At 39.5% G+C, this 27,168-nt stretch overlaps 1 protein-coding gene across 7 annotated transcripts in view; it reads left to right on the top strand.

The window, feature by feature from the left end:
* The first annotated feature begins 4,109 nt into the window (after nt 1–4,109).
* Nucleotides 4,110–27,168, top strand: part of ADGB (androglobin) — a 164,754-nt gene continuing 141,695 nt past the window's right edge. For all 7 annotated transcript variants that reach the window (XR_008298287.1, XR_008298286.1, XR_008298288.1 and 4 more), the window contains exon 1: nt 4,110–4,224. Coding sequence is in view for 2 of the 7 variants with exons in the window: in XM_027056687.2 (XP_026912488.2) it covers nt 4,151–4,224 (74 nt within the window). In the remaining 5 variants the exon portion in view is untranslated. The remainder of the gene's footprint in view (nt 4,225–27,168) is intronic.

The raw sequence follows: 27,168 nt of genomic DNA, 5'->3' as shown, positions 1-27,168 counted from the left end.
ATGTTAGGAGGGTAGATCTCGTACTAAGTGTTCTTGCCACAATCAAGAAATACAATATAATACAATGCAATGCAATACAGAATGATGTAATAGTGTGCAGTCTGAAGCCAGGCTGCTCACATTTACATTATGGCTCCACTCCCTCTGTGCCTTGGACTTTGGGCAAAAGCTCACCTTTCTTCTCTATAAAATGGGCTGATTGTATCTATCACAGAGTCGTGACCTCTAAGTGAGTCAGAGGCAGAATAATGTGGTTGTAAAAAGAGGAAGAGTCTGGCACCAGACTGCATGGGCTAGAATCCTGCCTGACACTTACTAATTTATTTTCACTTTTCCGCCTATTTCCGTGTTTACAAAAAAGAGAGAGAGATTGTATTATTAACAAATTCCTAGGGTGTTTATACGAATTATGTGCATTAATGCAGGAAAAGAGCTTAACAGAGTGCCAAACATACAGCAAGCTCTCAGTCGGCCTGAGCTCTGATGATGAGATGCCCAGGGGGCTTGCGAATTTCAACCGAATTTGGTGAAGAAGATTAACACTAGAACACGCCCTGCTCTCATGCCCTTGAAGGCTAGCGGATGAGAAGGGCCAGGGCGTAAGTAAGGATAAAAATAGGGCAGGGTACGCTGAGAATTTTAACACACAAAAAAGCTCTGTGGCAAATTGAGGAAAATGATATGAGTGTCAAAGAGAGATGACAATTCAAGAGCAGGGTATGAAAGGACAGCTAACCTGAGCCATAAGTGGAACGTGGAGAATTTACACCTTCTCACTTGATTGGTTAAATTCTAGGCAACTTATAACTGACCCGACTGCAAAGAGGTGGCTGAGCACCTTTGACGTTATTGTCTCTGACTGTGGGACCAAGTGTCCAAAGCCACCCTGAGCTACGAGCTAGGACTTGAAGAAACAGAAATGCTTCCCCTCTCTCTGCAATAGCCCGCCCTGCCTCAGTCCTCTGGGACCCCCTATGCTGGGCGGCAGAATGTTTACCACAGTTCACTTCCCCATTTCAGCAGATCCCCAAGTAGACCAGAGAGCCCTGCCTGCTCTGTTTGTGCAGGCATGGGGAAGTATTTCTAACCACTTCCCTATGGAGCAGGGTAACATTCCTGCCGCCTGAAGCCAAATAACTCTTCCTCGAAAAAGATAAACATAGATTGGAGAGAGGCTCTACCGTGGGTAGTTCTAATAAAATACAAGCCCTGTTTCTCAGCTTTTGGAGTTTATTAAACAGTCAGAGAACTTGGAAATCCATAAGCTGAGTTGCGGGGCAACTATTTGGATTTGTGACCCTGGAAGGTTGTAGCAAGGGTGGTTAGCTTGGAGTAGGGTGGAGAGCGAAGCCTGCGGTGTGTGGCTAATCGCGCTCTGCCAACCGCCCCACGTCAGGCAAGTAAGTCTCTTTACTTCTCTGCACTTCAGTTTCTTTACCTGTAAAAGGCGATGTTAGCTATCATTATCCGAGTGCTTATGATGTTCCAAACACAACATCTGAGCTAGAGTATTATTCTTCTCCTTCCACAAATGAAGAAAATGGAATTCAGAGAGTATAAATAACCTATCCAGGGTAACTCAGTCAGTATTAAAATTCAAGTTTGTTTCTAAAGCCTATTCCCTAAGGAGCTAGCATGCCTTCCTAAGCCCGGGGTGTGCCAGAAATGTAATAAATCACTGCTATTACATAATGGCATTGACCATGATTACCACCTGTCCATAATATGGACAAAAATATATATATATAGATGTAGGGCCAATTGTCCTTTTTGCACTGGCACATATGAATACCATCTTATGGTTTCACAAAGAGCATATTTATCTCTTGGAATCATGGCCTGACCAGAGTTTAGTTGCAGAAAGAAGAGAAATTCTGTTTATGCATGCTGCATACATAGCATAATAAAGGAGAAAGAACACTGGACTAAGAATGAATAAGCATTTCATATTTAAAAAAATGTTATCTCATTCCATCCTTATGTCAACTCCTTTATTTTTATCCTAATTTAATAGATGAGAAAGTAGTCTCTGAGTGGGTGTAGTGATATGTTTGGCTTCAACCAGTGCTCTTTCCTTTAACGCCTCTAGTCTAGACTACACCAGCAGCCAGAAACTCTTGGCAAGACACTTCTCTCTTCTTGGTCTGGGGGTTTTCATCTATAAACTATGGGTGGGCTGAAGATTACTTAATTGCTAAGACTTTTCTTCTCCAAGGGTCTTGGCATCTTGCAACCATTAACAAATGGCTTCAGGGATGGCCTTGGCTCAAGATGAAACTCACCCGTTAATGGGTTGATTGCTTAAAATTGTGCTATTTTTAGCCACTCATCTTCGTATATGCTTCTGGTTATGCATTTGATTCCTTTGATAAGATTTGGTGTTAAATAATATTTTCTGAAAGTTTGGTCCTCTGCTTTCATTCAGGAGAGTTCTCTGGAAATTTCAACCTTAGGATACATGAGGCAGGGTGTTCAAAATGTCTTCATTTTTTTTCCCCACGTATAAAGGGGATGTTTGTAGGGCACTTTTTCAATCATAAAATGGGCTGAAGTTATTTATCTTGCATATAGAAATATAATGAAATCGCTGCCTGATTGTTATCTGTGCAACCCCCAATAACAATAAGATTGGGACAGTCTGCCACACAAAGGCTATGCTGAGTAGAGAGGGCTGGGCATTCATTTGTCAGGAGAGCCGAACGATTTGCTTTTGAGGAAGCTGGTTTTCCCCTGCAGAGCTGGGCTTCTGAGCATTGCCTAGTCCCAAGAGCAGAGGGGATTATTTAAAAATAGTTAATTATGGGGCGTTGGGCCTCCGACTTCGGCTCAGGTCATGATCTCACGGTTCCTGGGTTCAAGCCCCGCTTTGGGCTCTGTGCTGACAGCTCAGCCTGTAGACTGCTTCGGATTCTGTGTCTCCCTCTCTCTCTCTGCTCCTCCCCTACTTGTACTCTGTCTGTCTCTCTCTCTCAAAATAAATAAACATTAAACAAAAATTTAAAAATAGTTAATTATTTCTAGGCTCATGGGAGAGCCCAAAGAGTGATCGGGGTTCTAAACCTCAGGTCTGTGCACGGTCAAATTTCTCTATGGTGAAATTGCATCGGGCCTGCACAATATTTTGCTTCGTTATAATAAGTTTTCAAGTGTTTCCAGTCTAAGCATTTTCCAACTTCATTTATTCACATTATCTGCCCACTCTTTGATGGCATTTGGGCTGTCATCTCTGGAACAGGGGCTCCTATATGCTGTGCTTTCATCGTGTGCTAAACATTTTACACACATACTTATTTTCAAGACAGAATTGTGAGTTAGATGTTAGCATCTCCTGATTGCAAATGAGTAAATTGAGGCTCACAAGGAAGAACTTGCCAAGGCAGGATGACTAATAAATACCGCCAGGGACTGGCTGAGCATTAGGCTTGAGTCTTAATAGGTCTTGGTTTTCTTGGATCTGTTTCTTCTGTCTCCAGAGCCTTCTCAAGTGAGTGTATCAAGGGCCACTGGATTCTATGACTTGAATGTTTTCTTTCACACGAACAACAGGGACACTGGACTTTTTCGTCACAGACTTCATTCATTATTAGCTAAACTTGAGCGACTAGGGTGCCCTGATCTTGCCTTCCCTGCAGGGATCTCCCCGCACTGCCCTGTATTCATTTCTGGCCCCGCCCTTTTCAAGCCATTAGCAAATTCAGTTCGTCCATAATGTCTCCTTAGTTATAATTGAAAGAACTTGTTCAGCGGGGAGAAGACCTGGAGAGAGGCGACATCGCATAATAATCCACCTTCAAACAACTGAAAATCCAAGAGAGAATAGTGTGTCTGGCTCTGAAGAGTACAGCCAGGTAGAGCGGACCTGATACGGCTGCAATTTTTCAGAGCTGCCCATCAATCCTAGCGTCAAATCCAGTCCCTCCGAGTTCCTCCCCGGACACCCAGCTGCTAGGTTCCCACCTGGACTTGGAGACCTGAACTCACCGCGTCAGCGGCCCCACCCGCGGCCGCAGAGTCGCTGTGGAGGAGCCGGGGATCTGCCCCCGCCCGGCAGCAGACGCTTGGCCGCCGTCTCCTGGCAACAGCAGACGCGGAGCCGGGCCGGGCCGAGCTCAGTCCGCGCAGGGTCCTGGGGCCTGAGTCCGCCTCTGCCATGGCCTCCAAACAAGCCAAAAAGAGAGAAGTGCATCGTATCAATTCGGCGCACGGATCGGATAAATCTAAAGAGTAAGGGACCTTTGCCTGCCCATCCCACCCCTGGCCTAACCTCTTGGCCTGACCCCTCCTCCCCGGGCTGCTTCCCTGCAGCAGGCTCTGCCAGGGCGGGAGTGGGGCTGGCCTGCTCGCTGCTTCTCTATCCTCGCTGGGAACCCCATGCCTGTCTTGATCCGTCCCCTTCCCAGAGCCCCTGGTTTCCCTGACTCAGCTGCCCAGCTGCACTTCTGGTTTCCATCCGTGAACCCCCCTCTCTACCCGCCCCTCCTCACTTCCTTCATAGGCCACCCTGACTCTTAGAAGGGTTGCAGCTGCCTTAAGGAAGAGGCATAGCTCAAAGGCTGTCCAGTTATGGTCACGTCTGGCCCCAATAATGACAGACAGAGACAGAGATAGACAGAAAGAGAACTTTGACCTTAATGCTTAATGGTGATTCCCTATTTTGTATCTGCCTCAGTAGGACAAGTAAAGGCCTTTAATCAGATGTCATCAGATGTAAAATGGTTTTAAAAAGTTAAAATTATATCAATATGTAGTTCACGTTACTAATATAACTCCTCTTCCACACTCATTCCCATGTTCCTGATTCCCTAGTCCCCAGTTCTGTCTTTGCTCTTAAGCAGGCTTCCAACTACCTGGCAGATAACCCATTCATTTTATTAACTTAAATTTCAGGTACTATATTACATACACAAGTGATTTTAACAAGATCGCTCTCCTGCTAAATACCAATGTAGGTCAGGTCATTTCAACATTTACTAAAGGTACAAGGCCTACGAGGTCCTATAAGATCAGGCTCTTATTACATTTCTAACTTTACCACCTCCTTGTTCACATACTAGTCTCCTCTCCACTCCCTGGAATACCCCTGTGCTGTTCCTACCTCGGGGCCTTTGCACTTGCTATTTCTGCTGCTTGAAAGCACTTCCCCCAGGTTTTTGTATGGTTTTCTCCCTCATCTCCTTTAAGTGTGTACCTAAATGTCATTTTCTCATGTCAGCTTCTTTGGCCAACTGTTTTAAAATCACAACACCCATTTTCCTGCTAAAACCAAAAACCAAAACAAGCAAACAAAACAAACAAACAAACAAACAAAGCCCTCCATATTTTCCTTTCCTGCTTTATTTTTCTTAAAATTTTTGTTCATTTAAAATATTATATATTTTACTTTTTAAAAATTATGTTTATTTTTATGTCTCCCGGATAGATGTAAGTTCTATGACGGTAGAGCTTTTTCTTTTTCTATTTGATACGCTGTTGACTCCTTAGTACCTAAAGTGATTCCTGGATCATAGGTAGCAGACACTCAAAAATGCTTATTTAATGAATGAATGACAGTGATTAAATAAGAGATTATGAAAGGGTTGCAAAAGAATTATTGAATATATTAAAAAAAACCCTAGTCAATGATGGTTATAATTAATGCACGTTGAAGGCTTATAACTCTTAAGGAGTTTGGGGGAAAATCTTTGACTTTAAAGAGTTTATATCCTGGAAGAGATTTGATTGTTAAAGAAAAAAATAAAATGATCAAACGAGATACCATAAAGCACAGTACATGGCCTGGTCCTATGATGGGTGTGTCACATGAGAGAGATAAGGTGCTTACTGATAAGACGCTAACTCTCTCCTGTCCAGCACTTCCCATTTCTTTTTGAGATGATAATGTTATTTCTAACATGTTAATTTTTTTCCAGAAAACATCTGAGTTGAATTATGTCAATAAAACTGAACATGTATATTTGTGAAAATAGAAGAGCAAAGGCAAATAGGTACACAAAATCTAGGCTTTGCCAGAAACTATCTATTGAGGATTAAACATCAAACCATTAGATTTTACTGTAGCATTATGTGACAGAATGTGAAGTTTGTTATAAATCAAGTCGGTCCTCTAAGTTTAACTGAAAATCCAATCATAGCTACCAGGCTTAGTCGTCATTAAAAGATAAGGTACCACCCAGCATGGGGCCTAGAGATCGAAGTCTGTCAAGGCTCCAGTGTAATTGTCGTTTGAAATGTGCTGGGGGCATTTATACTAAGTTTTACATATTATTTTACCACACCTTGCAGTTACACAGCCAATAGTTGCAACCAACTCTACTGTGGTGCTAATCTGGAAATGAGAGAAAAGGTCTGCAGAGCCTTGAAAATACCAATCGCCAGCCTACCTCTTTTATTCCCTAAAATTATGTGTCATAATGGGGACACGTCTGGCTTTTGCCTAGTATGCTGGCTGGTACTGAGCATTGCCACTTGTTGATTAAATGAGCTCATAGGTTAGGGACCTAGCTTGATTTCCATCCCTTCTGGGTTGGATTAAAGCCTGGTTCTCCCTCCCTTTCTAATCTGATCTGCAAAAAATGAGATGTTACAACTGAGAAAGCAGAGGCATCTATGTCCAGCTCTGACCAAATTCAGAAGTAAATGTGACTTTGAGTCATTAATACAAGTTATGCCAGAGAGCTGAATTGTCAGTCTTGACATTAGGTGAACTTATTATCATTTGCTCTGTTTCCCTGTATCAGGAAGAATGGCATCTCTGTTACATGGTTCATTCTGACACTAATTTTTTTTGTGACATTGGACATGTCATTTTTCTATTCTGACATTCAGTGTTTTTCTTATTTAAATGAAGAACCATCTAATTAAAATTGCTCCCAATGCACTCTGTCCTTCATTCTCTGCTTTATTTTTCCCTCCAGCAACAAACTTACATGACTTCATCAGATTTTTTAAAAACTCCAGTGTCTCCGTAATGAGTGAGGGATTTTGTTAGAGTTAAGCATTTCAAACTTTGATTTAATTTATGGTTTCTAATAGAAGTTGTCTTTTTAGGGGCGCCTGGGTGGCTCAGTTGGTTGAGCGTCTGACTTGGGCTCAGGTCATGATCTCACGGTTCGTGGATTCAAGCCCCGCGTTGGGCTCTGTGCTGACAGCTCCGAGTCTGGGGCCTGCTTAGGATTCTGTGTCTCCCTCTCTTTCTGCCCCTCCCCTGCTCATGCTCTGTCTGTCTCTGTCTCTCAACAATAAATGTTAAAAAAAAAAAAAGAAGTTATCTTTTTAAAATTCCATCTTCAGGAAAAATTGTTGCCGTAGCAAATGTCACAAGTTGCAGCTCTCCTTATCAAATAGCTAATGATAAATAGAAATCATGAACCAATCTAACCAATTTGAAAACCAACTGACACTTTCATTGCTAGACGCTATGAGAAAGATATGTAGTGACACCAAGTCAAAAATTTGATTTTCTTGGAAGTACTAAATATAAGCCTTTGGTAGGTCATGGATAACTTAAAAGAGAGAAAAGGCAGCATGAATTTTAAGTATTCATAGTCATTAGAAATGTTCAAGCTTATACTTTTTAACACTAAATTCTTTGGAACTTTAATGGACAGTATGAGAAAGGGAAATAATTGAGTGTTTATGGTCAACAAAATTTTGTTTCACTTCCAACAGCACAAACCAAGTCAAATGAACAGACAACCTCTTAAACTAACAAAAATTATGCCACCTTGTAGATTCTTAGTGATGATGAAATATCATTAAACCTCTTTCCAAAACAGAATGAGATATATTTCATAATGCCCGAGTTAATCTATCCTTAGTGCCTTAAGTGCATATCTAAATTTTGTAGACTTCTCAAAAAAGATCACCACATCAGCCTATGTGAAAATTTGAAAACGGGACTATTAGAAAAGCCCAATTGTGATGGGTATTATGAAAGCAACATAAAATAGAAGATACATATCTTACTGAGGATTAAATTAAGTGGGTTCTTGGTTACCAGAGGTTCACGAGGGAGAGCTGGTTAAATGAAAACATGCATATGTTCCTCCACCTTCAGAGATCAGGAAAGAAATTCCTCACCAGAGAGTGGAAAGCTTCCCTCTAGCCCCATGTCCAGTCCTCACAGCTCCACAGAGAAAGGCAGAAGTAAAAAGACCAGGAGAGGAGGAAACAACCCAGGGCTCACACTGAGTTTTGTGATTTCCCCAGGTGACCTCTGTGGACCCCAACAACTAAAGTCAATTAACAAATTTGAAAGGTCAGCTCCTGTGACAGATGCTTCCCTAGGGGGAAGCTTGTTCTTTATGTTCGTTTCTGAACTGTTCAATGAGCACTGCTCATGCCCAAGTCACCGGTAGGTCTGGGAGGACAAGGAGTTGTGAAACATGGTATCTTCTCTCCAGGGTTATGTAATCGGGGAGCACAAAAAAAGCCCTTAAGATTCATACAGAAGTAACTAAGAAGCATATGGTGATGCCACACTGGTCAGGAGGTACTTGTTAGAAATCATGGAAGGAGCCATATGTTGGCTTGGGGTTAGATTAGAGACATCGTGAGATTCCTAAAATGAGGGCTCTATGAGGCAGAGGAGAGGAAGATCATTTCCAACCAGAGCTGGTCTGTCCTCACTCCTCTAACAGCCAATGCCCAAATCAGAAGGCACAGGTTAGCGAGATGGTCAGTGCAGCCAACAGGAACGTTTAGGTCCCAGAAAGCCATCCGGATGGCTGGTATAGACAGTCTGTGTATGAATGGACTGGCACATTAGGCACCCAGAATGAATATGCAGCAGAATGAGAGGGACAGACCAAGGGATTTAAACTATATTAAGGGATTGAAACTATGAGGGAAAACATAGATATTTTTCTATATTAAAATGATGCTTTGTGAGGAATAATTCAACAATCGTCTGCATGGACTTTATGCTGGATTAAGAGTCATAGCAAGAAATAAGTGGTGGTCTGAGATGGTGGAAAATGCCTAATTTGGGGAACTCTTGATGGTAGTGAGGAACGTTTTTAAAGGGGGAGTGGATGGGTGCAGAGCTTAGCTCTAAGGTGATTGAAGTCAAAGACTACAAAACCCAAATTTCTGATCTTCTATTGCCATGGTAATATTTGTTGTGATGTCCAGCTATGACGCCACTCTGTCTGAAAAGACAAGGGGAAAAAAAAGTGTAAATAAAATTCAGTGACAAATTTCTAAAGGCCTTGTCTGGTCCATCTTGCATTCTCTCAGGGCCTGGCACAATGCGTGTTTAATAAATGTGTGTATGATTTAACTGAGTTGAACCGGAAACCTGGTGTGGCAGCTTGGCCATAAAACCCTCTGAGTCAGAACCAGAGAAAGACTTCGAGAGCCAGAGGGGAGGGGGCCTGTCAGTCATCCCCGGAATGCAGGGCGACACTTGGCATAGGTTAGGGCACTACATAAATGTCCGTTGCATAGCTTCAAATATAATATCTCAGCCCAAAGTCCTGGTTCGTGAGGATGGAAGTATCACGTTCATCTTGGTCGGGTCTGCCATCAATTCTCCCTTTAAAATAAACCTCATCTAAGCACTTTTTAAATAATTTATTCAGATTTGACATGGCTTAAGAATCATCTCTAACAGTGAAATCTTTTTTTTTTTTTTTTTTTTAAACACCCACTTTTTAGTTTGTTTAGTTTTGGAGAAGAAATAGTTCCCTCTAAAGTTGACTCAGTCACATTACTAAAGAAGTAGAAGTTACCTTAAAAAGATTTAAATTTATAAACTCCTATAGAATTTGTACTTTATTGTTACCTAAAAACAGAATCAAATGTGTACTTTGAAACTAGTAATGTTGTGGCCAGTGCTTCTCAGATGAGCAAACTAGTATTGCCTCCATCAAAAGTGATTATTTAAAAGTAGTTTAATGGACTTTAACAATTTCCTTGACATTTCCAGGTCACAGCTTATTTAATTCAAGGGATTAAATAATTTACAAACTGATTATACTACTTAATGTGAGATAAAATGACTAAAACCTGTATCTAAGACAGATTTGTATAATTTGATATAATACGTGGAATGTGAAAGATTGGATAGAAATATTACTAATCTTTCTCACTTTCATCCCAACAAAGAACATACGCATACGTTGTCATAAAAAGTATCCAACTAGGTGTTTTGAAGCTGTACTAACAATCCTCCAGGGATAGGTCCAGGCTGATTAATTACAGGTTCTGGGGCTATAACTCTGTTGAGTTATATGGCTGAATGAACACAAGCCACATGTTTAAAGTAAACAACTTTTATTTTGAATGGTTATTTTGTTTGTTTTTTGTTTTTGCTGGTGTCAATATGAATGTGATGGTCCAAATATTTTGTGATTATTTTTATTCCGTCTTTCTGATACGATGAATATTAGACTTACATATATTACTTCCGTTGAAGTTCTTAAAAACCCAGTGTGCCCTTTCTGCCCTCATTTCTCACCTCTCAGTATTCACTCCAGGCTCTGTGGTTTCCATCCACAGCCTCCATGGAGACTCTCAGAGGCCGGGTCAGCTCAGAGCTTCTCTGTTCTCTACATCTTCAGACTTTTCTACAGTGTTTGTTTCCGAGCAGAACTGCAAACTGGGGTATGCAGAAGAGCTATCTACTGAATCTGAGGGAAGGAGAGGTACCCAGGGTAGTTATAAATTAGTGAGAATGTGTCTACAGCTCATCAAACCTTGTAGAATCAGAGGCAAAAGGAATGGAAGCAGGAAGAACTCTGGACTTTTGTGCCTGTGTTAGTCTGGGTCAGAAACACAGTGAGAGTTTAACCAGGTAAGGTCAAAGTCAAAGGTGAAGTCTGTTCCGCATGCAGTCCCAAGAGGGCCCATTCTGCATACTATTATAATGAATTGGAAATTAGAGACAAAGCCTCACGTTTGTGCCACCTTGGGTCAAAGCCCAGTAGGAATTTAGGACTGGTTTCCACCATAGACAGAGAATGAGGTTATGAGGACAGCAGCTGGAGTTGCAGTTAAAAAAAAGTCAGTTGGAACCTGTGCACGTACAAGCCTGTGGGTCCTGCATACCTGTTGTTTCTTCAGTGGATTTTGCTTAAAGTCATTGTAGACACTGTTTCATGTATTTGCACACCATGTTTTATGTTTGTGCTTTACAAATACCAGCTTTGCGGCTGGAGGGTAGGGTGTCAGATCCTGGCAAATGGGAAGCTTAAGATCCCAGTGGCCTTCGTACTTGGGCTTTTGAGTGAGAAACTTCTTGTTCTACTCTCCCGGTTCCTCCTGTCCCTCCAGAGGGTTCAGCTGCCTAACAGGGGAGCATGTGTCACTACAGCTGAATCTCACCTTTCTTGCCCTCTCCTAGAGGCCTCCTTTCTCTCCGGCCTACCTGTCTTGTTTTCTTTCTTCTACCCCCCAAATCAAGTCATTCTGGAATGGTCTTACTTCCCTCTCCTCTCATTGCCTCTCTTATCTCTCCTTTGATCATCTAAAACAGTCATTCCTGATCAAAGTCGACTAAATTAGCATCAGTGGTACTTACTGTGTAATTGGGCTCAAGTTCAAGTGGACAAATCTGCTTGGATGTGCTCTACTATTCCAAGTTAAATATATCCACAATGGAGGTCATGTTTTTTGTTTGTTTGTTTGTTTTCTCCCAAGTGTACATATTTCCCATGTCTTTCATTTTAAAGAATCTTGTTACCATCCTCGCTGACACTCTGACGCCACAGTTCTGTCGTACTTGACTTTTCCCTCCTCTTTGCCCATTGCGTCTAGGTGGTCTCTATGTTCTTTTGATTTTACCTTCAAATTTCTTCTCTAGCCTGGCTTAGGCTTAATTTTCTTCCTTGTCATTTTCTAGTTTGGGCCTTTAATAACTCCAGGTGGAACCACTGAAAAAGCGTTCTAATTTCCTTGTCCTTCAGTCTAATTTCCAATCTTCTTTATATGCAATACTGTTAGTAATCTTAACACCCTATTCCACCAGTAGGTTGTTCCTGCTTTGAAAAAAAAAAAAAGAGAAAAAAAGAAAGAAAGAAAGAGAGAGAGAGAAAGAAAGAAAGAAAGCTAGAAAGAAAGAAAGGAAAGAAAAAAAGGAAAGAAAGAAAGAAGGGAGAAAGTAAAAGAGAGATTGAGAGAGAGAGCAAGCAAGCTGGTTGATAGGGCCACAACCAGCTTCAACTCCCTCCTATTTTCTGTTACCAACCAAATACTAACATACTATTTACATTTTCCCACTTTTCGGTCTCTGTGCCTCTCCCCATTCTCTTTTCTCTGCTTACAGTTGCTTTCACCCTACCCTATAATTCTATGCATGTCTTAAGACCTGCTTTTCCTCGCAGCCATCATTGATTTGCTAACTTGGAAGCCACTATCCCCTCTTCTGTGCTGGTAAAGCACTGAGTTTTTAACTTTTCTTGAGCTCTTTCCGCTTTTGCCTTTGCAGTTCCCTTCCTGTGTGTATTTATTCTCACTACTTTTAAGTTATTTGAGAATAAAACCGAGTCTTACTGATCTTCATATTCACTCAAGCACAATGTATTGAAAAAAAGAGATAAATGTTGAACTTTTACAATTAAGTCACCAATTAAATAATTTGAACGAAACCAAGGGAATAAAAGGTCAACACGACAACCTGGCTTTATTTTTAATTTAACTTTTTTTTAAGATTGCAGTTTATTTCCTTACCTATTTGATACTTCTGAAGATCATGGCTGGCTCAGAATGCCCCAACGCAAATTAAGTCGATTGTGCAATTCCGTTCATGTTCTAATTCCTTCAGGATACTTCCTGACACTACTTCAGAAGGCATGCTGATTGCACGTTGCACAAATAAACTGCCTCCCACTATGACTAAAATCATGTCTTTACACTGAACAGCGTGCTTGAAGAAAACAATGGCAAAATTCCAGACCCTCATTTTATTGAAGTTTTAATCCCTACAGTGAAAATAAAATCATTAAAGCACGTATAGGACTGTGTGTATATAAATCAGATTCTGATTTTCTTTTTTTTTTTTTGCTCAAAAGTCTCTAATGACTTTGTATCAGCTAAAGTTTTCTTTGAAGGTTTTCAACTCTTATACATTTTCTACTGTATTATATAATCTCAATTGACGTAAGAATTTTTAAAAACCATTTTGTCATCTTTGCAAGGTATGTGATTAATGTGTTTTTAAGTTTTAAAAGGTTATTTTATTCATGTTCTATTAAAAATTGGATTGTAAAATACAATTGAATACAATTATTTATCTATCATTATTTATATAGTTTTGACTTCTTCCCATTTCCAAACTATGGAGGGCATTTAATTTACCAGGAATAGGTATACATGAAAGACAGAAATGTAGACGAAATATGTTTTACTGCATACGACTCAGTAATCAAATATATCATAAAATGTGGATTTAATTTTACTGTGTATTATGACTCTAGGAACATATAACATTGCTATCATAGTATGTTGTTTGGAATTTCCTTAAGTTGCCTCTTATTACTCCCAGTCTTGTTTTTTTTTTTCTTCTTTCTTTTTAAAAGTAGGTTTACTGATATAAATCTGATATGCAGTAAATCACAGATATTTAAAGGATATGTTCTGATAAGTTCTGAAGTGCATGTACACATGTGAAAATGTCAACATGATTAAGATAATGAACAGGTCTACCATTCAAGAAGGTTTCTGTGATGTATTGGTGATCCCTACCTTCTGTCCCTTCCTGACTACAGTCTCCAGGCAACCACTATTCTGTGTTCTGTCACTATAGATTAGTTTTCATTTTCTAGAGTTTTATATAAATGGAATCATAAACTATGTAACTTTTTTGTATGACTTCTTTCACTCATTATAATTATTTTGATATTCTTCCGTGTTGTTGCTAGCAGTTGGTGTAGAACGGGTATTATTTTTCCCTTGAATATGTAGTAGACTTCACCAGTGAAACCATTGGGGCCTGAAGTTTTCTTCGCTGGGCAAGTTTTTAATGATAAATTCACTTTTTTAAATAGACACATGGATATTCAGTATGTCCAACTCAATCTATCTGTTCTTTAGTGAGTATTCTTAGTTTATATCCTTCAAGGAATTGATCCATTTCATCTAGGTTATCGACTATATAAGCAGAGTTGTTTGTAATATTTCTTTATTATCTTTTTTTATTTTAGAGACAGAGTGTGTGGGGGGGGGGGGAAGGAGAGAGAAAGAGAGAGAGAGAAAGAGAGAGAGAGAGGATCCTAAGCAGGTTCCACACTCAGCATGGAGCCCAGTGCAGGCCTCTATCCTAGAACTCTGGGATCATGACCTGAGCCAAAATCAAGAGTTGGGTGCTCAACTGACTGAACCACTCAGTTACCCCATTTGTTATCCTTTTAATATCTAGAATCTGTAGTGATGACCCCACGTTAGCTTCTGATATTGGTTGTTTGTGTCTTCTCTCTTATATTCCTGATCAGTCTGACTAGAGTTTGATTAATTTTGATGATCTCAAAAACTGGATTTTGGGTTCATTGATGTTTCTCTATAATTTTTCTGTTTTTTGTTTTTGTTGATTTGATCTAATCTTAACTTCCTCATTTGATTTACTTTATACTTTTCTAGTTTAAGGTAGAAACTGAATATATTGTTTTGAGACTTGTATTCTTTCCTAATACAGATATTTTTTCTATAAAATTTCCTTTATGTATTGCTTTAGTGGCATCCTGTAAATCATAATATGTTTTTTTTTTTTCATTTTCATTCAACTCAAATACTGCCTAACTTCCTTTTTGATTTCTTCTTTAACATATTGGTTAATCATAATTGTTTTGCTTAGATTCTAAATATCTTTGAATTTTTCAGATTTTTTTCTTAGTGATTTCTAGTATAACTCCATTGGTCAGAGAAGATACTTTTTACAACTTGAATTATTTAAAATGTTTTTAATCTTTATTTTTGAGAGAGAGAGACAGAGACAGAGCATGAGCAGGGAAGGGGCAGAGAGAGAGGGAGACACAGAATGTGAAGCAGGCTCTAGTCTCTGAACTGTTAGCATAGAACCTGATGTGGGACTTGAAGTCACGAACCAAGAAATCATGACCTGAGCTGAAATCAGACACTGAACTAACCGAGCCAACCAGGCGCCCCATAACTTGGATTATTTTAAATTTGCTGAGACACCCTATGTCTCAGATTATGGTGTATCTGGATAAATATAATGTATATTCTTGAAAAGGATGTACATTGTGTTGTGATGAAATGTTCTCTAGCTGCCTTGGTCTCCCCCAAACTCTCATCTGCCCCTCTACTCAAGGAATCTGCTGAGATATGCCTGGATTACCTCTCTCTGCACTGCAGTCCAAACTTCTCTCACAATCATAAGCTAAGGCAACGATAGGGCTCCCCTCATGTGCTTCCCATGTTTTCAGAATCACCATCCCTCAACACTTGATGACTGTCCTGAAAATCAGTTTCATATGTTTTGCTCAGGTGTTTGGTTGTCTGAGGTGGAAGGATAAATCCAGTCCCTGTTATTTTAATTGACGTGAACATAATATCACTTAGGTTTATTACTTAAATTTTACATTTGATTTCTGAATATTAAGATGGGAGGTGTTAAAGCAGCATTTACACATATATATCCACAAGTCACATATTGTAAGTATGGATATAATTCTTTCCTTAAAACTGGAATCCCAGATTATATGTAATTGCCCTGTGTATCATCTTCTACAAGATTGTTTTTTGTTGTAGTAGAGACGTCTCATTGTAAGAATTTTAACTAAAAGAATGCAACTTACATATGTGATAAGGATGATCTTAAATCACATCTTCATAATTATTATCTCCGTGCTCCCTTTTGGGTTGTATTGCAACTTCACTCTTCCTCAAGCTTCCTATTTTAAACCGATGGTCCATTCTGGGTAAACATTAAATTATATATATCTAATAATAAAATGTTCATCTCTGTGCAATGGGCCAAGTCAACACTATCTAGAAAACAAAGTCCAAGCTCATCAGCAAGGCCCTCGGTGGGGAGCTGCCTGCCTGCTGACCTAGTGTTTCTCTCCAACCTAATTCCCCCACTGCTTTTTACTCATGCTCATGCAGTGCTGAAAAGCTCCTAGTTCTCTGCACCCACTCGGTTGCTTGTGTCCTTCTCTTTCCTTGCTGATGCCCTTTCTGCTTTTACCACCTGGAAAATTTCTCGTTGCCTTTCAAAACAGCTCAGATGCTATTTATCGCAGGACGTTTTTCCTAATTGCCTCACATGAGGCACAATGCCCCCCTCTTTGCCATCTGTGAATACTTCCATCTCTGCGTCTACCACATTATATTGAGATAATCTGTTTACCTGTTTGAATTCCAAAATAAACTCAAGAGCAGAGATATATATATATTTACGGGTCTGTAACCCTATCATCTAGCACAGTGCTTGTCACAGTATAGGTGTTCAATAAATGTTAGTTAAAAATAAGTGAACTGTCAGTTGATTGAGATTCCTTTCTCATTCTGAAACGGTATTCTTCTAAAATGTTTTAGTCTCCAGACAGATCTTCGTTAAAACAATCTGATCTTCGTGAAAATAATTCTGCATTCTCAGTTTCTTGTCTACCGATGGCATAGCTTACAGTGAGTTGTTCCCTAATGTAAGGGCCACTCTTTCTGTTCCTTCTCAGTTTGGGACTTTTAAAGTTTGTTTCTTGATGTATCCTTGCAAGGGACTGAATGTTTGTGTACTCTGAAATTTGTATATGGAAACCCTAATCCAAATGTGATGGTGTTGAATATGGGGCATTTGAGAGGTAATGAGGTCATGAGGGTGACGCTCTCATGAATGGGATTCGTGTCTTTTAGCTCTTTCCACCATGTGACGACACAATGAGGACACAGTGAGGACACAGTGCAAGCCAGAGGACAGCTCTTCTCAGACCCTGACCATGCTGGCACCTTGATGTTAGACTTCCGGCCTTCAGAACTGTTGAGGAATAAATTTCCATTGTTTATAAGCCACACAGTCTTTGGTAGTCTGTTACAGCAGCCCAAGCTGACTAAGGCAATCCTTATTTTCTTAAATACAGTTATCTCCAAATACTTTCCTACAAAGTCTACAGTTGCTCAGCATTATTCCTGAAGAAAAAACAGGCACACCAGTGTCCAGCAGAATTCCCTTTTTTAGTTCTCTCATTTATTTTTGAGAGTTTTTAAAAACACAAAGCTACTGTTATCATTATGTGTTAGTAGGAGATACGTTTCAGAATTCTACCAAAATGTGTTGACTTGTTTGTTTGCCATTAGTACTTGTAGCCCCCAGTTTCAATCTGGGTTCATTTCCCGTTTTCCTGAGATAAATCCTTCAGGAAATATTTTTGTAGGAATCTATTCTGGTAAACTCATAATTTTAAATGTTTTTATTTAATTTTAGAGAAATGTTTCTGCTTCACTTTTAAATAAGAGTGTAAGTGGATCTTAATTCCAAGATTGACAGTTATTTTCCCTCAGCTTTAAAGATATCACTTCATTGCTTTACAGTGTCTGTTATTGCTGTCAATTTGATTGTTTTTATATTAAGGTAACTTGTCATTTTTTAATGTAAATAGATTTTCACTTTCATCAGTTACCTACAATTTAAGTCGAATTATCTGGATGCAGATTTCCATTCCCTGACCTCCCATTTATCCTTTATTATTCCCTGATGTACTTTTTCCCATCTGAGGACATGTCTTCCATCAATTCTGAACATTTTTCAGCAGTCAAATCTTCTAATATTTCTCTCCACCCCCATTTTAACTATTTATCTGCCTGAGTCTTCTATTAGGCATACATTGGAGGTTTTTTTCTTTTTAAAAATTTTTAATGTTTTCATTATTTATTTATATTGAGAGAGAGAGGGAGAGAGCATGCATGCGTGAGTAGGGGAAGGGCAGAGAGACGGGGGGAAAGAGAATCCCAAGCAGGCTCTGTGCTGTCTGCCTGGAGCCCTATGCCAGCTCAGTCCCATGAACCATAAGATTGTGACCTGAGGCAAAATCAAGAGGTGGAAACTCAACCAACTGAGCCACCCAGGCGCCCCTGGAGTTTTTCAATCTATCCACCTGTTCAGTTCACTGTTTCTATCTCTTTATCTATCTATGCAAACACTGGATTTTTTAAACATTTTTATTTAAATTTCAGTTAGTTAGCTTACAGTCTCATGTTAGTTTCAGGTGTACAATATAGTGATCCAACACTTCCATACATCACCCGGTACTCATCACAAGTGAACTCTTTAATCCCTATCACCTATTTCACCCATACACCCACCCACCTCCCTTCTGGTAGCCATCAGTTTGTTCTCTCTAGTTAAGAATCTGTTTCACAGTACCTGGGTGGCTCAGGTGGTTAAGCATCCAACGTCAACTCAGGTCATGGTCTCACAGTTTGTGGTTTGAGCCCCACATCAGGCTCTGTGCTAACAGCTTGGAGTCTGGAGCCTGCTTCAGATTCTGTGTCTCCCTCTCTCTCTCTCTCTGCCCCTCCCCAACTTGTGCTCTGTCCCTCTCTCAAAAAGAAATAAACAAAAAACAATAAAAACATTTTTTTAATTAACAAAAAGAGTCTGTTTCACAAAACAGATGAACATAGGGGAGGGGAAGAAAAAATGAGATAAAAGCAGAGAGGAGACGAACCATAAGAGACTCTTAAATATGGAGAACAAACTGAGGGTTGCCGGTGGGGTGTTGGGTAGAGGGATGGGAGAAATGCGTGATGGGCATTAAGGAGGGCACTTGTTGGATGAGCACTGGGTGTTACATGTAAGTGATGAATCACTAAATTCTACTCCTGAAATCATTATTACACTATATTTTAACTAACTTGGATTTAAATTAAAAAAAATTTTTAAAAACAGAGTGTGTTTCAGGGGTACCTGTGTGGCTCAGTCAGTTAAGCATCTGACTTTGGCTCAGGTCATGATCTCATGGTTTGTGAGTTTGAGTCCCACATCAGGCTCTCTACTGTTAGCATGGAACCCTCTTGAAATCCTCTGTCCCCCATCTTCTCTGCCTCTCCCCCACTCATTCTCTCTCTCTCTCTCTCTCTCTCTCTCTCTCAAAAATAAATAAATATTTTTAAAAGGGGTCTGTTTCAAACACTTGATTAAAAAAATTACCTTCTTTTATTTTAACTTGTTTTATTTTTTAAAATTTACATCCAAATTTGTTAGTATATAGTGCACCAATGATTTCAGGAGCAGATTCCTTAATGCCCCTTTCCCATTTAGCCCATCCCCCCTCCCACAACCCCTCCAGTAACCCTCAGTTTGTTCTCCATATTTATGAATCTCTTCTGTTTTATCCCCCTCCCTGTTTTTTTATTATTTTTATTTTCCTTCTGTTATGTTCATCTATTTTGTCTCTTAAAGTCCTCATATAAGTGAAGACATATGATTTTTGTCTTTCTCTGACTAATTTCACTTAGCATAATACCCTCCAGTTCCATCCACGTGGTTGCAAATGGCAAGATTTCATTCTTTTTGATTGCCGAATAATACTCCACTGCATATATACCACATCTTCTTTATCCATTTATCCATTGATGAACATTTGGGCTCTTTCCATACTTTGGCTATTGTTGATAGTGCTGCTATAAACATGGGGGTGCATGAGTCCCTTCGAAACAGCACACCTGTATGCCGTGGATAAATGCCTAGTAGGGTAGTTCTATTTTTAATTTTTTGAGGAACCTCCATACTGTTTTCCAGAGTGGCTGCACCAGCTTGCATTGCCACCAACAATGCAAAAGAGATCCTCTTTCTCTGCATCCTTGCCAACATCTGTTGTTGCCTGGGTTGTTAATGTTAGCCATTCTGACAGGTGTGAGGTAGTATCTCATTGTGGTTTTGATTTGTATTTCCCTGATGATGAGTGATGTGGAGCATTTTTTCATGTGTCAGTTGGCCATCTGGTTGTCTTCTTTGGAGAAGTGTCTATTCATGTCTTGTGTCCATCTCTTCACTAGATTATTTGTTTTTGGGGTGTTGAGTTCGCTAAGTTCTTTATAGATTTTGGATACCAGCCCTTTATCTGATATGTCATTTGCAAATATCTTCTCCCATTCTGTCAGTTGCCTTTTAGTTTTGTTGATTGTTTCCTTCACTGTGCAAAAGCTTTTTATTTTGATAAGGTCCCAGTAGTTCATTTTTGCTTTTGTTTTCCTTGCCTCCAGAGACGTGTTGAGTAAGAAGTTGCTGTGGCCAAGATCAAAGAGGTTTTTGCCTGCTTTCTCCTCGAGGATTTTGATGGCTTCTTGTCTTATGTTTAGGTCTTTCATCCATTTTGAGTTTATTTTTGTGTCTGGTGTAAGAAAGTGGTACAGGTTCATTCTTCTGTGTGTCGTGGTCCAGTTTCCCCAGCACCATTTCTGGAGAAACTGTCTTTATTCCATTGGATATTCTTTCCATTTTTGTCAAAGATTAGTTGGCCATACGTTTGTGGGTCCATTTCTGAGTTCTCTATTCTGTTCCATTGATCTGAGTGTCTGTTCTTGTGCCATTACCATACTGTCTTGATGGTTACAGCTTTGTAATATAGGTTGAAGTCTGGGATTGTGATGCCTCCTGCTTTGGTTTTCTTTTTCAAGATGCTTTGGCTATTCAGGGTCTCTTCTGGTTCCATACAAATTTTAGGATTATTTGTTCTAGCTCTGTGAAGAATGCTGGTGTTCTTTTGATAGGGATTGCATTGAATATGCAGATTGCTTTAGGTAATATGAACATTTTAACAATATTTGTTCTTCCTATCCAGGAGCATGGAATCATTTTCCTTTTTTTTGTGTGTGTGTGTCTTCTTCAATTTCTTTCATAAGCCTTCTATAATTTTCAGTGTATAGATTTTTCACCTCTTTGGGTGAAATATGCCATTTATTTCTTTGTGTTGTCTGATTGCAGAGGCTAAGACTTCCAATATTATGCTGAATAACAGTGGCTAGAGTGGACATCCCTGTCTTGTTCCTGACCTTGGGGGAAAAGCTCTCAGTTTTTCCACATTGAGGATGATATTAGCATTGGGTCGTTCATATGTGGCTTTTGTGATCTCAAGGTGTGCTCCTTCTATCCCTACTTTCTTGAGGGTTTTTATCAAGAAAGGATGCTGTGTTTTGTCAGATGCTTTCTCTGCATCTATTGAAAGGATCATATGTTTCTTGTCCTTTCTTTTATTGATGTGATGAATCACGTTAATTGTTTTGCAGATATTGAACCAGCCCTGCATCCCAGGTATAAATCCCGCTTGATAGTGGTGAATAATATTTTTAATGTATTGTTGGATCCAGTTGGCTAATATCTTGTTGAGGATTTTTGCATCCATGTTCATCAGGGAAATTAGTCTATAGTTCTCCTTTTTAGGGGGGATCTCTGGTTTTGGAATCAAGGTAATGCTGGCTTCTTAGAAAGAACTTGGAAGTTTTCCTTCCATTTCTATGTTTTGGAACAGCTTCAAGAGAATAGGTGTTAACTCTTCCTTAAATGTTTGGTAGAATTCTCCTGGAAAGCCATCTGGCCCTAGGCTCTTGTTTTATGGCAGATTTTTGATTAGTAATTCGATTTCTTTACTGGTTATGGGTCTGTTCAAATTTTCTATTTCTTCCTGTTTCAGTTTTGGTAGGGTATATGTTTCAAGGAATTTGCCCATTTCTTCCAGATTGGTCATTTTATTGGCATATAATTGCTCATAATATTCTCTTATTATTGTTTTTATTTCTGCTGTGTTGGTTGTGGTCTCTCCTCTTTCATTCTTGATTTTATTTATTTGGGTCCTTTCCTTTTTCTTCTTGATCAAACTGGCTAGTGGTTTATCAATTTTATTAATTCTTTCAAAGAACCAGCTTCTGGTTTCATTGATCTGTTCTACTGTTTTTGTTTGTTTGTTTGTTTATTTTTTGTTTTTGTTTTTGTTTCAATAGCATTAATTTCTTCTCTAATCTTTATTATTTCCTGTCTTCTGCAGGTTTTGAGTTTTATTTGCTGTTCTTTTTCCAGCTCCTTAAGGCATAAGGTTAGGTTGTGTATCTGAGATGTTTCTTCCTTCTTTAGAAAGGCCTGGATTGCTATATACTTTTCTCTAATGACCACCTTTGCTGTTTCCCAGAGGTTTTGGGTTGTGGTGTTATCGTTTTCATTGACTTCCATATACTTTTTAATTTGCTCTTTAACTTCTTGGTTAGCCCATTCATTCTTTAGTAGGATGTTCTTCAGTCTCCAAGTATTTTCTACCTTTCCAAATTATTTCTTGTGGTTGACTTGGAGTTTCATAGCGTTGTGGTCTGAAAATATGCACAGTATGATCTCGATCTTTTTGTACTTACGTAGGGCTGATTTGTGTCCCAGGATATGGTCTATTGTGGAGAATGTTCCATGTGCACTGGAGAAGAATGTATATTCTGCTTCTTTAGGATGAAATGTTCTGAATATATCTGTTAAGTCCATCTAGTCCAGTGTGTCATTCAAAGCCATTGTTTCCTTGTTGATTTTTTGATTAGATGATCTGTCCATTGCTGTGAGTGGGGTGAAGTCTCTTACTATTATGGTATTACTATCAGTGAGTTTCCTTATGCTTGTGATTAATTAATATATTTGGGTGCTTCCACAATTGGCGCATAGTTTACAATTGTTAGGTCTTCTTGGTGGATAGACCCCTTGATTATGATATAACGCCCTTCTGCATATCTTGATACAGTCTTTATTTTAAAGTCTAGATTGTCTGATATACGTATGGCTACTCCGGCTTTCTTTTGTTGACCATTAGCATGATAGATGGCTCTCCATCTCCTTATTTTCAATCTGAAGGTGTTTTTAGGTCTAAAGTGGGTAAACAGCATATAGAAGGATTTTGTTTTCTTATCCATTCTGTTACCCTATGTCTTTTGATTGGAGCATTGACTCTATTGACGTTTAGAGTGAGTACTGAAAGATATGAATTTATTGCCATTATGTTGCTTGTAGAGTTGGATTTTCTGGTGGTGTTCTCTTGTCCTTTCTAATCTTTGTTGCTTTTGGTATTTCTTTCTTTCTTTCTTTCTTTCTTTCTTTCTTTCTTTCTTTCTTTCTTTATATTTTCATCTTTTTTCCCCTTAGAGAGTCCCCCTTAAAATTTCTTGCAGGGCTGGTTTAGTGGTCACAAACTCCTTTAATTTTTGTTTGTCTGGGAAACTTTTTATCTCTCCTTCTATTTTGAAAGGCTGGGTAGAGAATTCATGGCTGCATATTTTTCTGATTCAGCACATTGAATATATCCTTCCACTCCTTTCTGGCCTGCCAAATTTCTGTGTATAGGTCTGCTGCAAACCTGATCTGTCTTCCCTTGTAGGTTAGGGACTTTTTTTCCCTTGCTGCTTTCATGATTCTCTCCTTGCCTGAGTATTTTGTGAATTTGACTATGATATGCCTTGTTGATGGTCGGTTTTTGTTGAATCTAATGGGGGTCCTCTGTGCTTCCTGGATTTTGATGTCTGTGTCTTTCCCCAGGTTAGGAAAGTTTTCTGCCATGATTTGCTCACATAACCCTTCTACCCCTATTTCTCTCTCTTCCTCTTCTGGGACCCCTATGATTCTGATGTTCCTTTTTAAAATAAACTTTGTTTTTTAACGTTTATTTTTATTTTTATTTTTTTAAATTTTTTTTAATGTTTATTTATTTTTGAGACAGAGAGAGACAGAGCATGAACAGGGGAGGGGCAGAGAGAGAGGGAGACACAGAATCGGAAGTGTGCTCCAGGCTCTGAGCCATCAGCCCAGAGCCCGATGCGGGGCTCGAACCCACAGACTGTGAGATCGTGACCTGAGCTGAAGTTGGACGCTCAACCGACTGAGCCACCCAGGCGCCCCTATTTTTATTTTTGAGACAGAGAGAGACAGAGCGTGAACGGGGGAAGGTCAAAGAGAGGGAGACACAGAATCTGAAACAGGCTCCAGGCTCTGAGCTATCATCAGCACAGAGCCTGACGCGGGGCTCAAACCCACGGACCGCGAAATCATGACCTGAGCCGAAGTTGGCTGCTTAACCGACTGAGCCACTCAGGCACCCCATGATGTTCCTTTTTAATGAGTCACTGATTTCTCTAATTCTTAAATCATGCCCTTTTGCCTTAATCTCCCTCTTTTTTTCTGCTTCATTATTCTCTATAAGTTTGTCCTCTATATCGCTGATTCTCTGTTCTGCCTCGTCCATCCTTGCCACCACTGCATCCATCCATGATTGCAGCTCAGTTATGGCATTTTTAATTTCATTCTGACTAGTTTTTACTTCTTTTATCTCTGCAGAAAGGGATTCTTATCTATTTTCAACTCCGGCTAGTATTCTTATTATCGTGATTCTAAATTCTGGTTCAGTCATCTTGCTTGTATCTGTGTTGGTTAAATCCCTGGTTGTTTCTTTGTGCTCTTTCTTTTGGGGTTAATTCCTTCGTTTTGTCATTTTGAAGGGAGAAAAGGAATTAATGAGGTAGAAAAATTAAAATAAAAAATTAAAATTAAAAAAATATTAAAATTAAAAAATTAAAAACACACAGACACACACACAAATCTAATAAATGTGCTAGATCCTAGGTTTGTTCTGGTCTGGGTGTTGAAAGTGGTTTGGCAGATTAGAGAAAAAAAAGGGAGAAAAAAAAGGAAATCATTTGAGAATTTGAAAAAATGAATGCACTGAAGTAGACTAAAATGAGATGATGGGAGTAAAATAGAATTTGAAAAAATGTACACAAAAGTAAAGAATATAGTAGGAAAAAAATAAAGAAAAATATTTTTAATAAAAATTGAAAATAAAAATGAATTTTTTTCTCTTTCTCTATTCAAGAAAAAGAAAAGAAAGGAAAAAGAAAAAAGATATCATTTGAAAATTTGAAAGGGTGAATACACTGTAGTAGACTAAAATAAAATGATGGAAGTAAAATAGAATTTGAAAAAAATTACATAAAAGCAAAAAATATGTTAAAAAATTAAAGAAAAATATTTTTAATAGAAACTGAAAGTAAAAATGAAGTTCTTCACTTTCTGCATTCAAGAAAAAGAAAAGAAATGAAAAAGAGAAAAAAGAAAAAAGAAAAGAAGGAAATTGTTTGAACATTTGAAAAGGGGAATATACTGAAGTAGACTAAAATAGAATGATGGAAGTAAGATAGAATTTGAAAAAAAAATACACAAAAGTAAGAAATAGGGTAAAAAATTAAAGAAAAATATTTTTAAGAAAAATTGAAAATAAAAATGAATTTTTTCTCTTTCTGTATTCAAGAAAAAGTATAGTGTAAAAGAGAGGAAAAAAAAGAAAGAAAATTGAATAGAGGGACCTGCTAATAGATGAAAATAGCACTGAAATGACTTCGTTTTTCCCCAAGAAGTCAGACTATGAAGTGCTTTATAGTCCATAAACTAAGTAGGCGGTGAAACTTGTGTTGTTGAAGAGCAAGCTTGGCCCAGTTGGGTGAGCTCAGTGTAACGGCTCTGTTCTCCACTAGATGGCGCTGCTAGCCTACTGGGGTGGATTGTTGCATAGATGCATCTTTGCGTGCATGGGGGCAGGGAAAATGGAGTCACCCAGTCTCCAGTGTGGGAACTCTGTTCTCACTGATCAGCAATCGCACACCCGTCCTCTGTCTTCAGCTTTCATCCACTCCCCGCTTTTTCACTGTCCGCGACCAAGCCCCAGGCAGTACCTCTCTCCCGAGTTTTGTCTCAGATGCGGCTGTTTTCCCTGGCCCCTTACTTCCGAAGGACTGCGGCTTTGACCCGTCCCGCCCTCTGTGGGAGGGTCTCACCGAGCAATGGCCGGAATGCCGGCTGCACCCAGGAGCGCCTGCTGGATCCTGCTACTGCCGGTGCCCCAAGACTGTGGCCAGGTGCCAGCCCACCCCAGAAAAAGTTCTCGAGATAGTGTAGCAGCAGCTTTTCAGGGATCGTGGAAAATCACAACACACATCTGGCACCAGGCTTCACCCTTAACGACCTTGTTCCAGCACCAGCGAATGTGGCCACCTTCTGGGGTCTGCTGGGACCAGGTGGCTTCAACAGTCTCCACCAAATGTGCTTCCAGCAGTGGAGCCGCTTTTCTATGTGTGGCCCGAGAACCTCCCGGACCCCACTCTGTTCCTGGGGATTCGCCCTTCCCACTAGAGCACCGCCAGGTATAGAGCTGCGGAGTTGTAGGCTTTGCGCTTCCCTTGTTTACAGTCTTAATGGAATTTAAAACCTCTCCTTTTCTCTCTTTTTAGTTTAGGCCCTGTGGCTGTTTCCAGTTTTCCACTTGCTCTCCAGCTGCTTTTGGGGAGGGGTGCTTTTCCCGTATTCTACCCCCCCCCCCCCCCCCGGTCCTTTCTCTGCCTGCAAAGGCGGTTCCCTGCCCGCCGCTGGCTTCTCTCCTCCCAAGTTCACCTCTCTGTGCCACATACCTGCCGAATGCTGTGGTTCAGGTTGTGCAGATTGTTGTGTTACTCCTCCAATCAGTTTTCTAGGTGTGTACGATGGTTTAGTGTTGGTCTGGCTGTATTTCATGGACATGAGACACAAAAAACTTCCATGCTGTTCTGCCATCTTGGCTCCTCCAAAAAAAATTACCTTCTAAATCACTAGTCTTCTCCTTTCTTTGGCTTTATTTAGTCTATTCTTTCAACAGCTGAAGTTGTCATTGCTAAAATTTTCCAGTATCTCTCTGTTCACATTGATCTTCTTTGTCATATGTTTGCTTAATACCTTTTTGCACTCATTGCAAAGCAGAACTTTCCCTCCTTTATTTTTTTGGCAATTCTAAACATATTTAAATATCTTTTAAGTTTGCTACATTATTTCTCTTGGCTGGATTTCTTTCTTTTGATTTATTTACCGACTGTCCTTCATAATTTTCCATTTCTTTTTTTTGCTTTTTAATGTTAGTTTTTTAGTTCATATTTTATAGCTATTTTAGACTCATGTATACTGTTCTTTGTCATGTGGTTTGGATGGTTTTCCAGAATGATTCACTCCTTACCCATTGCCATCATCCAGTCGTGATACACTATTGAAAAAGAGAGGACAGTTGTTCCAAAATTGAAATACTTCCTTATCAGTTGATAAATAGTTGCTTTTTTGAGATTTATGAGGAATATCTCCTTCCTTTTGAATGTTGATCCTCTCTAAAAACCCCAGGACCTGTCCACACTAAGTGGCTAAAGGACCACTAGGAGGTCTCTAGCACGCTGCTCCAGTGTAAA

This window comes from Acinonyx jubatus, chromosome B2, assembly GCF_027475565.1.
Source record: "Acinonyx jubatus isolate Ajub_Pintada_27869175 chromosome B2, VMU_Ajub_asm_v1.0, whole genome shotgun sequence".
Lineage (NCBI taxonomy): Eukaryota > Metazoa > Chordata > Mammalia > Carnivora > Felidae > Acinonyx > Acinonyx jubatus.
The sequence above is the reverse complement of the archived record's forward strand: the minus strand, read 5'-3'. Positions and strand labels throughout refer to the sequence as shown.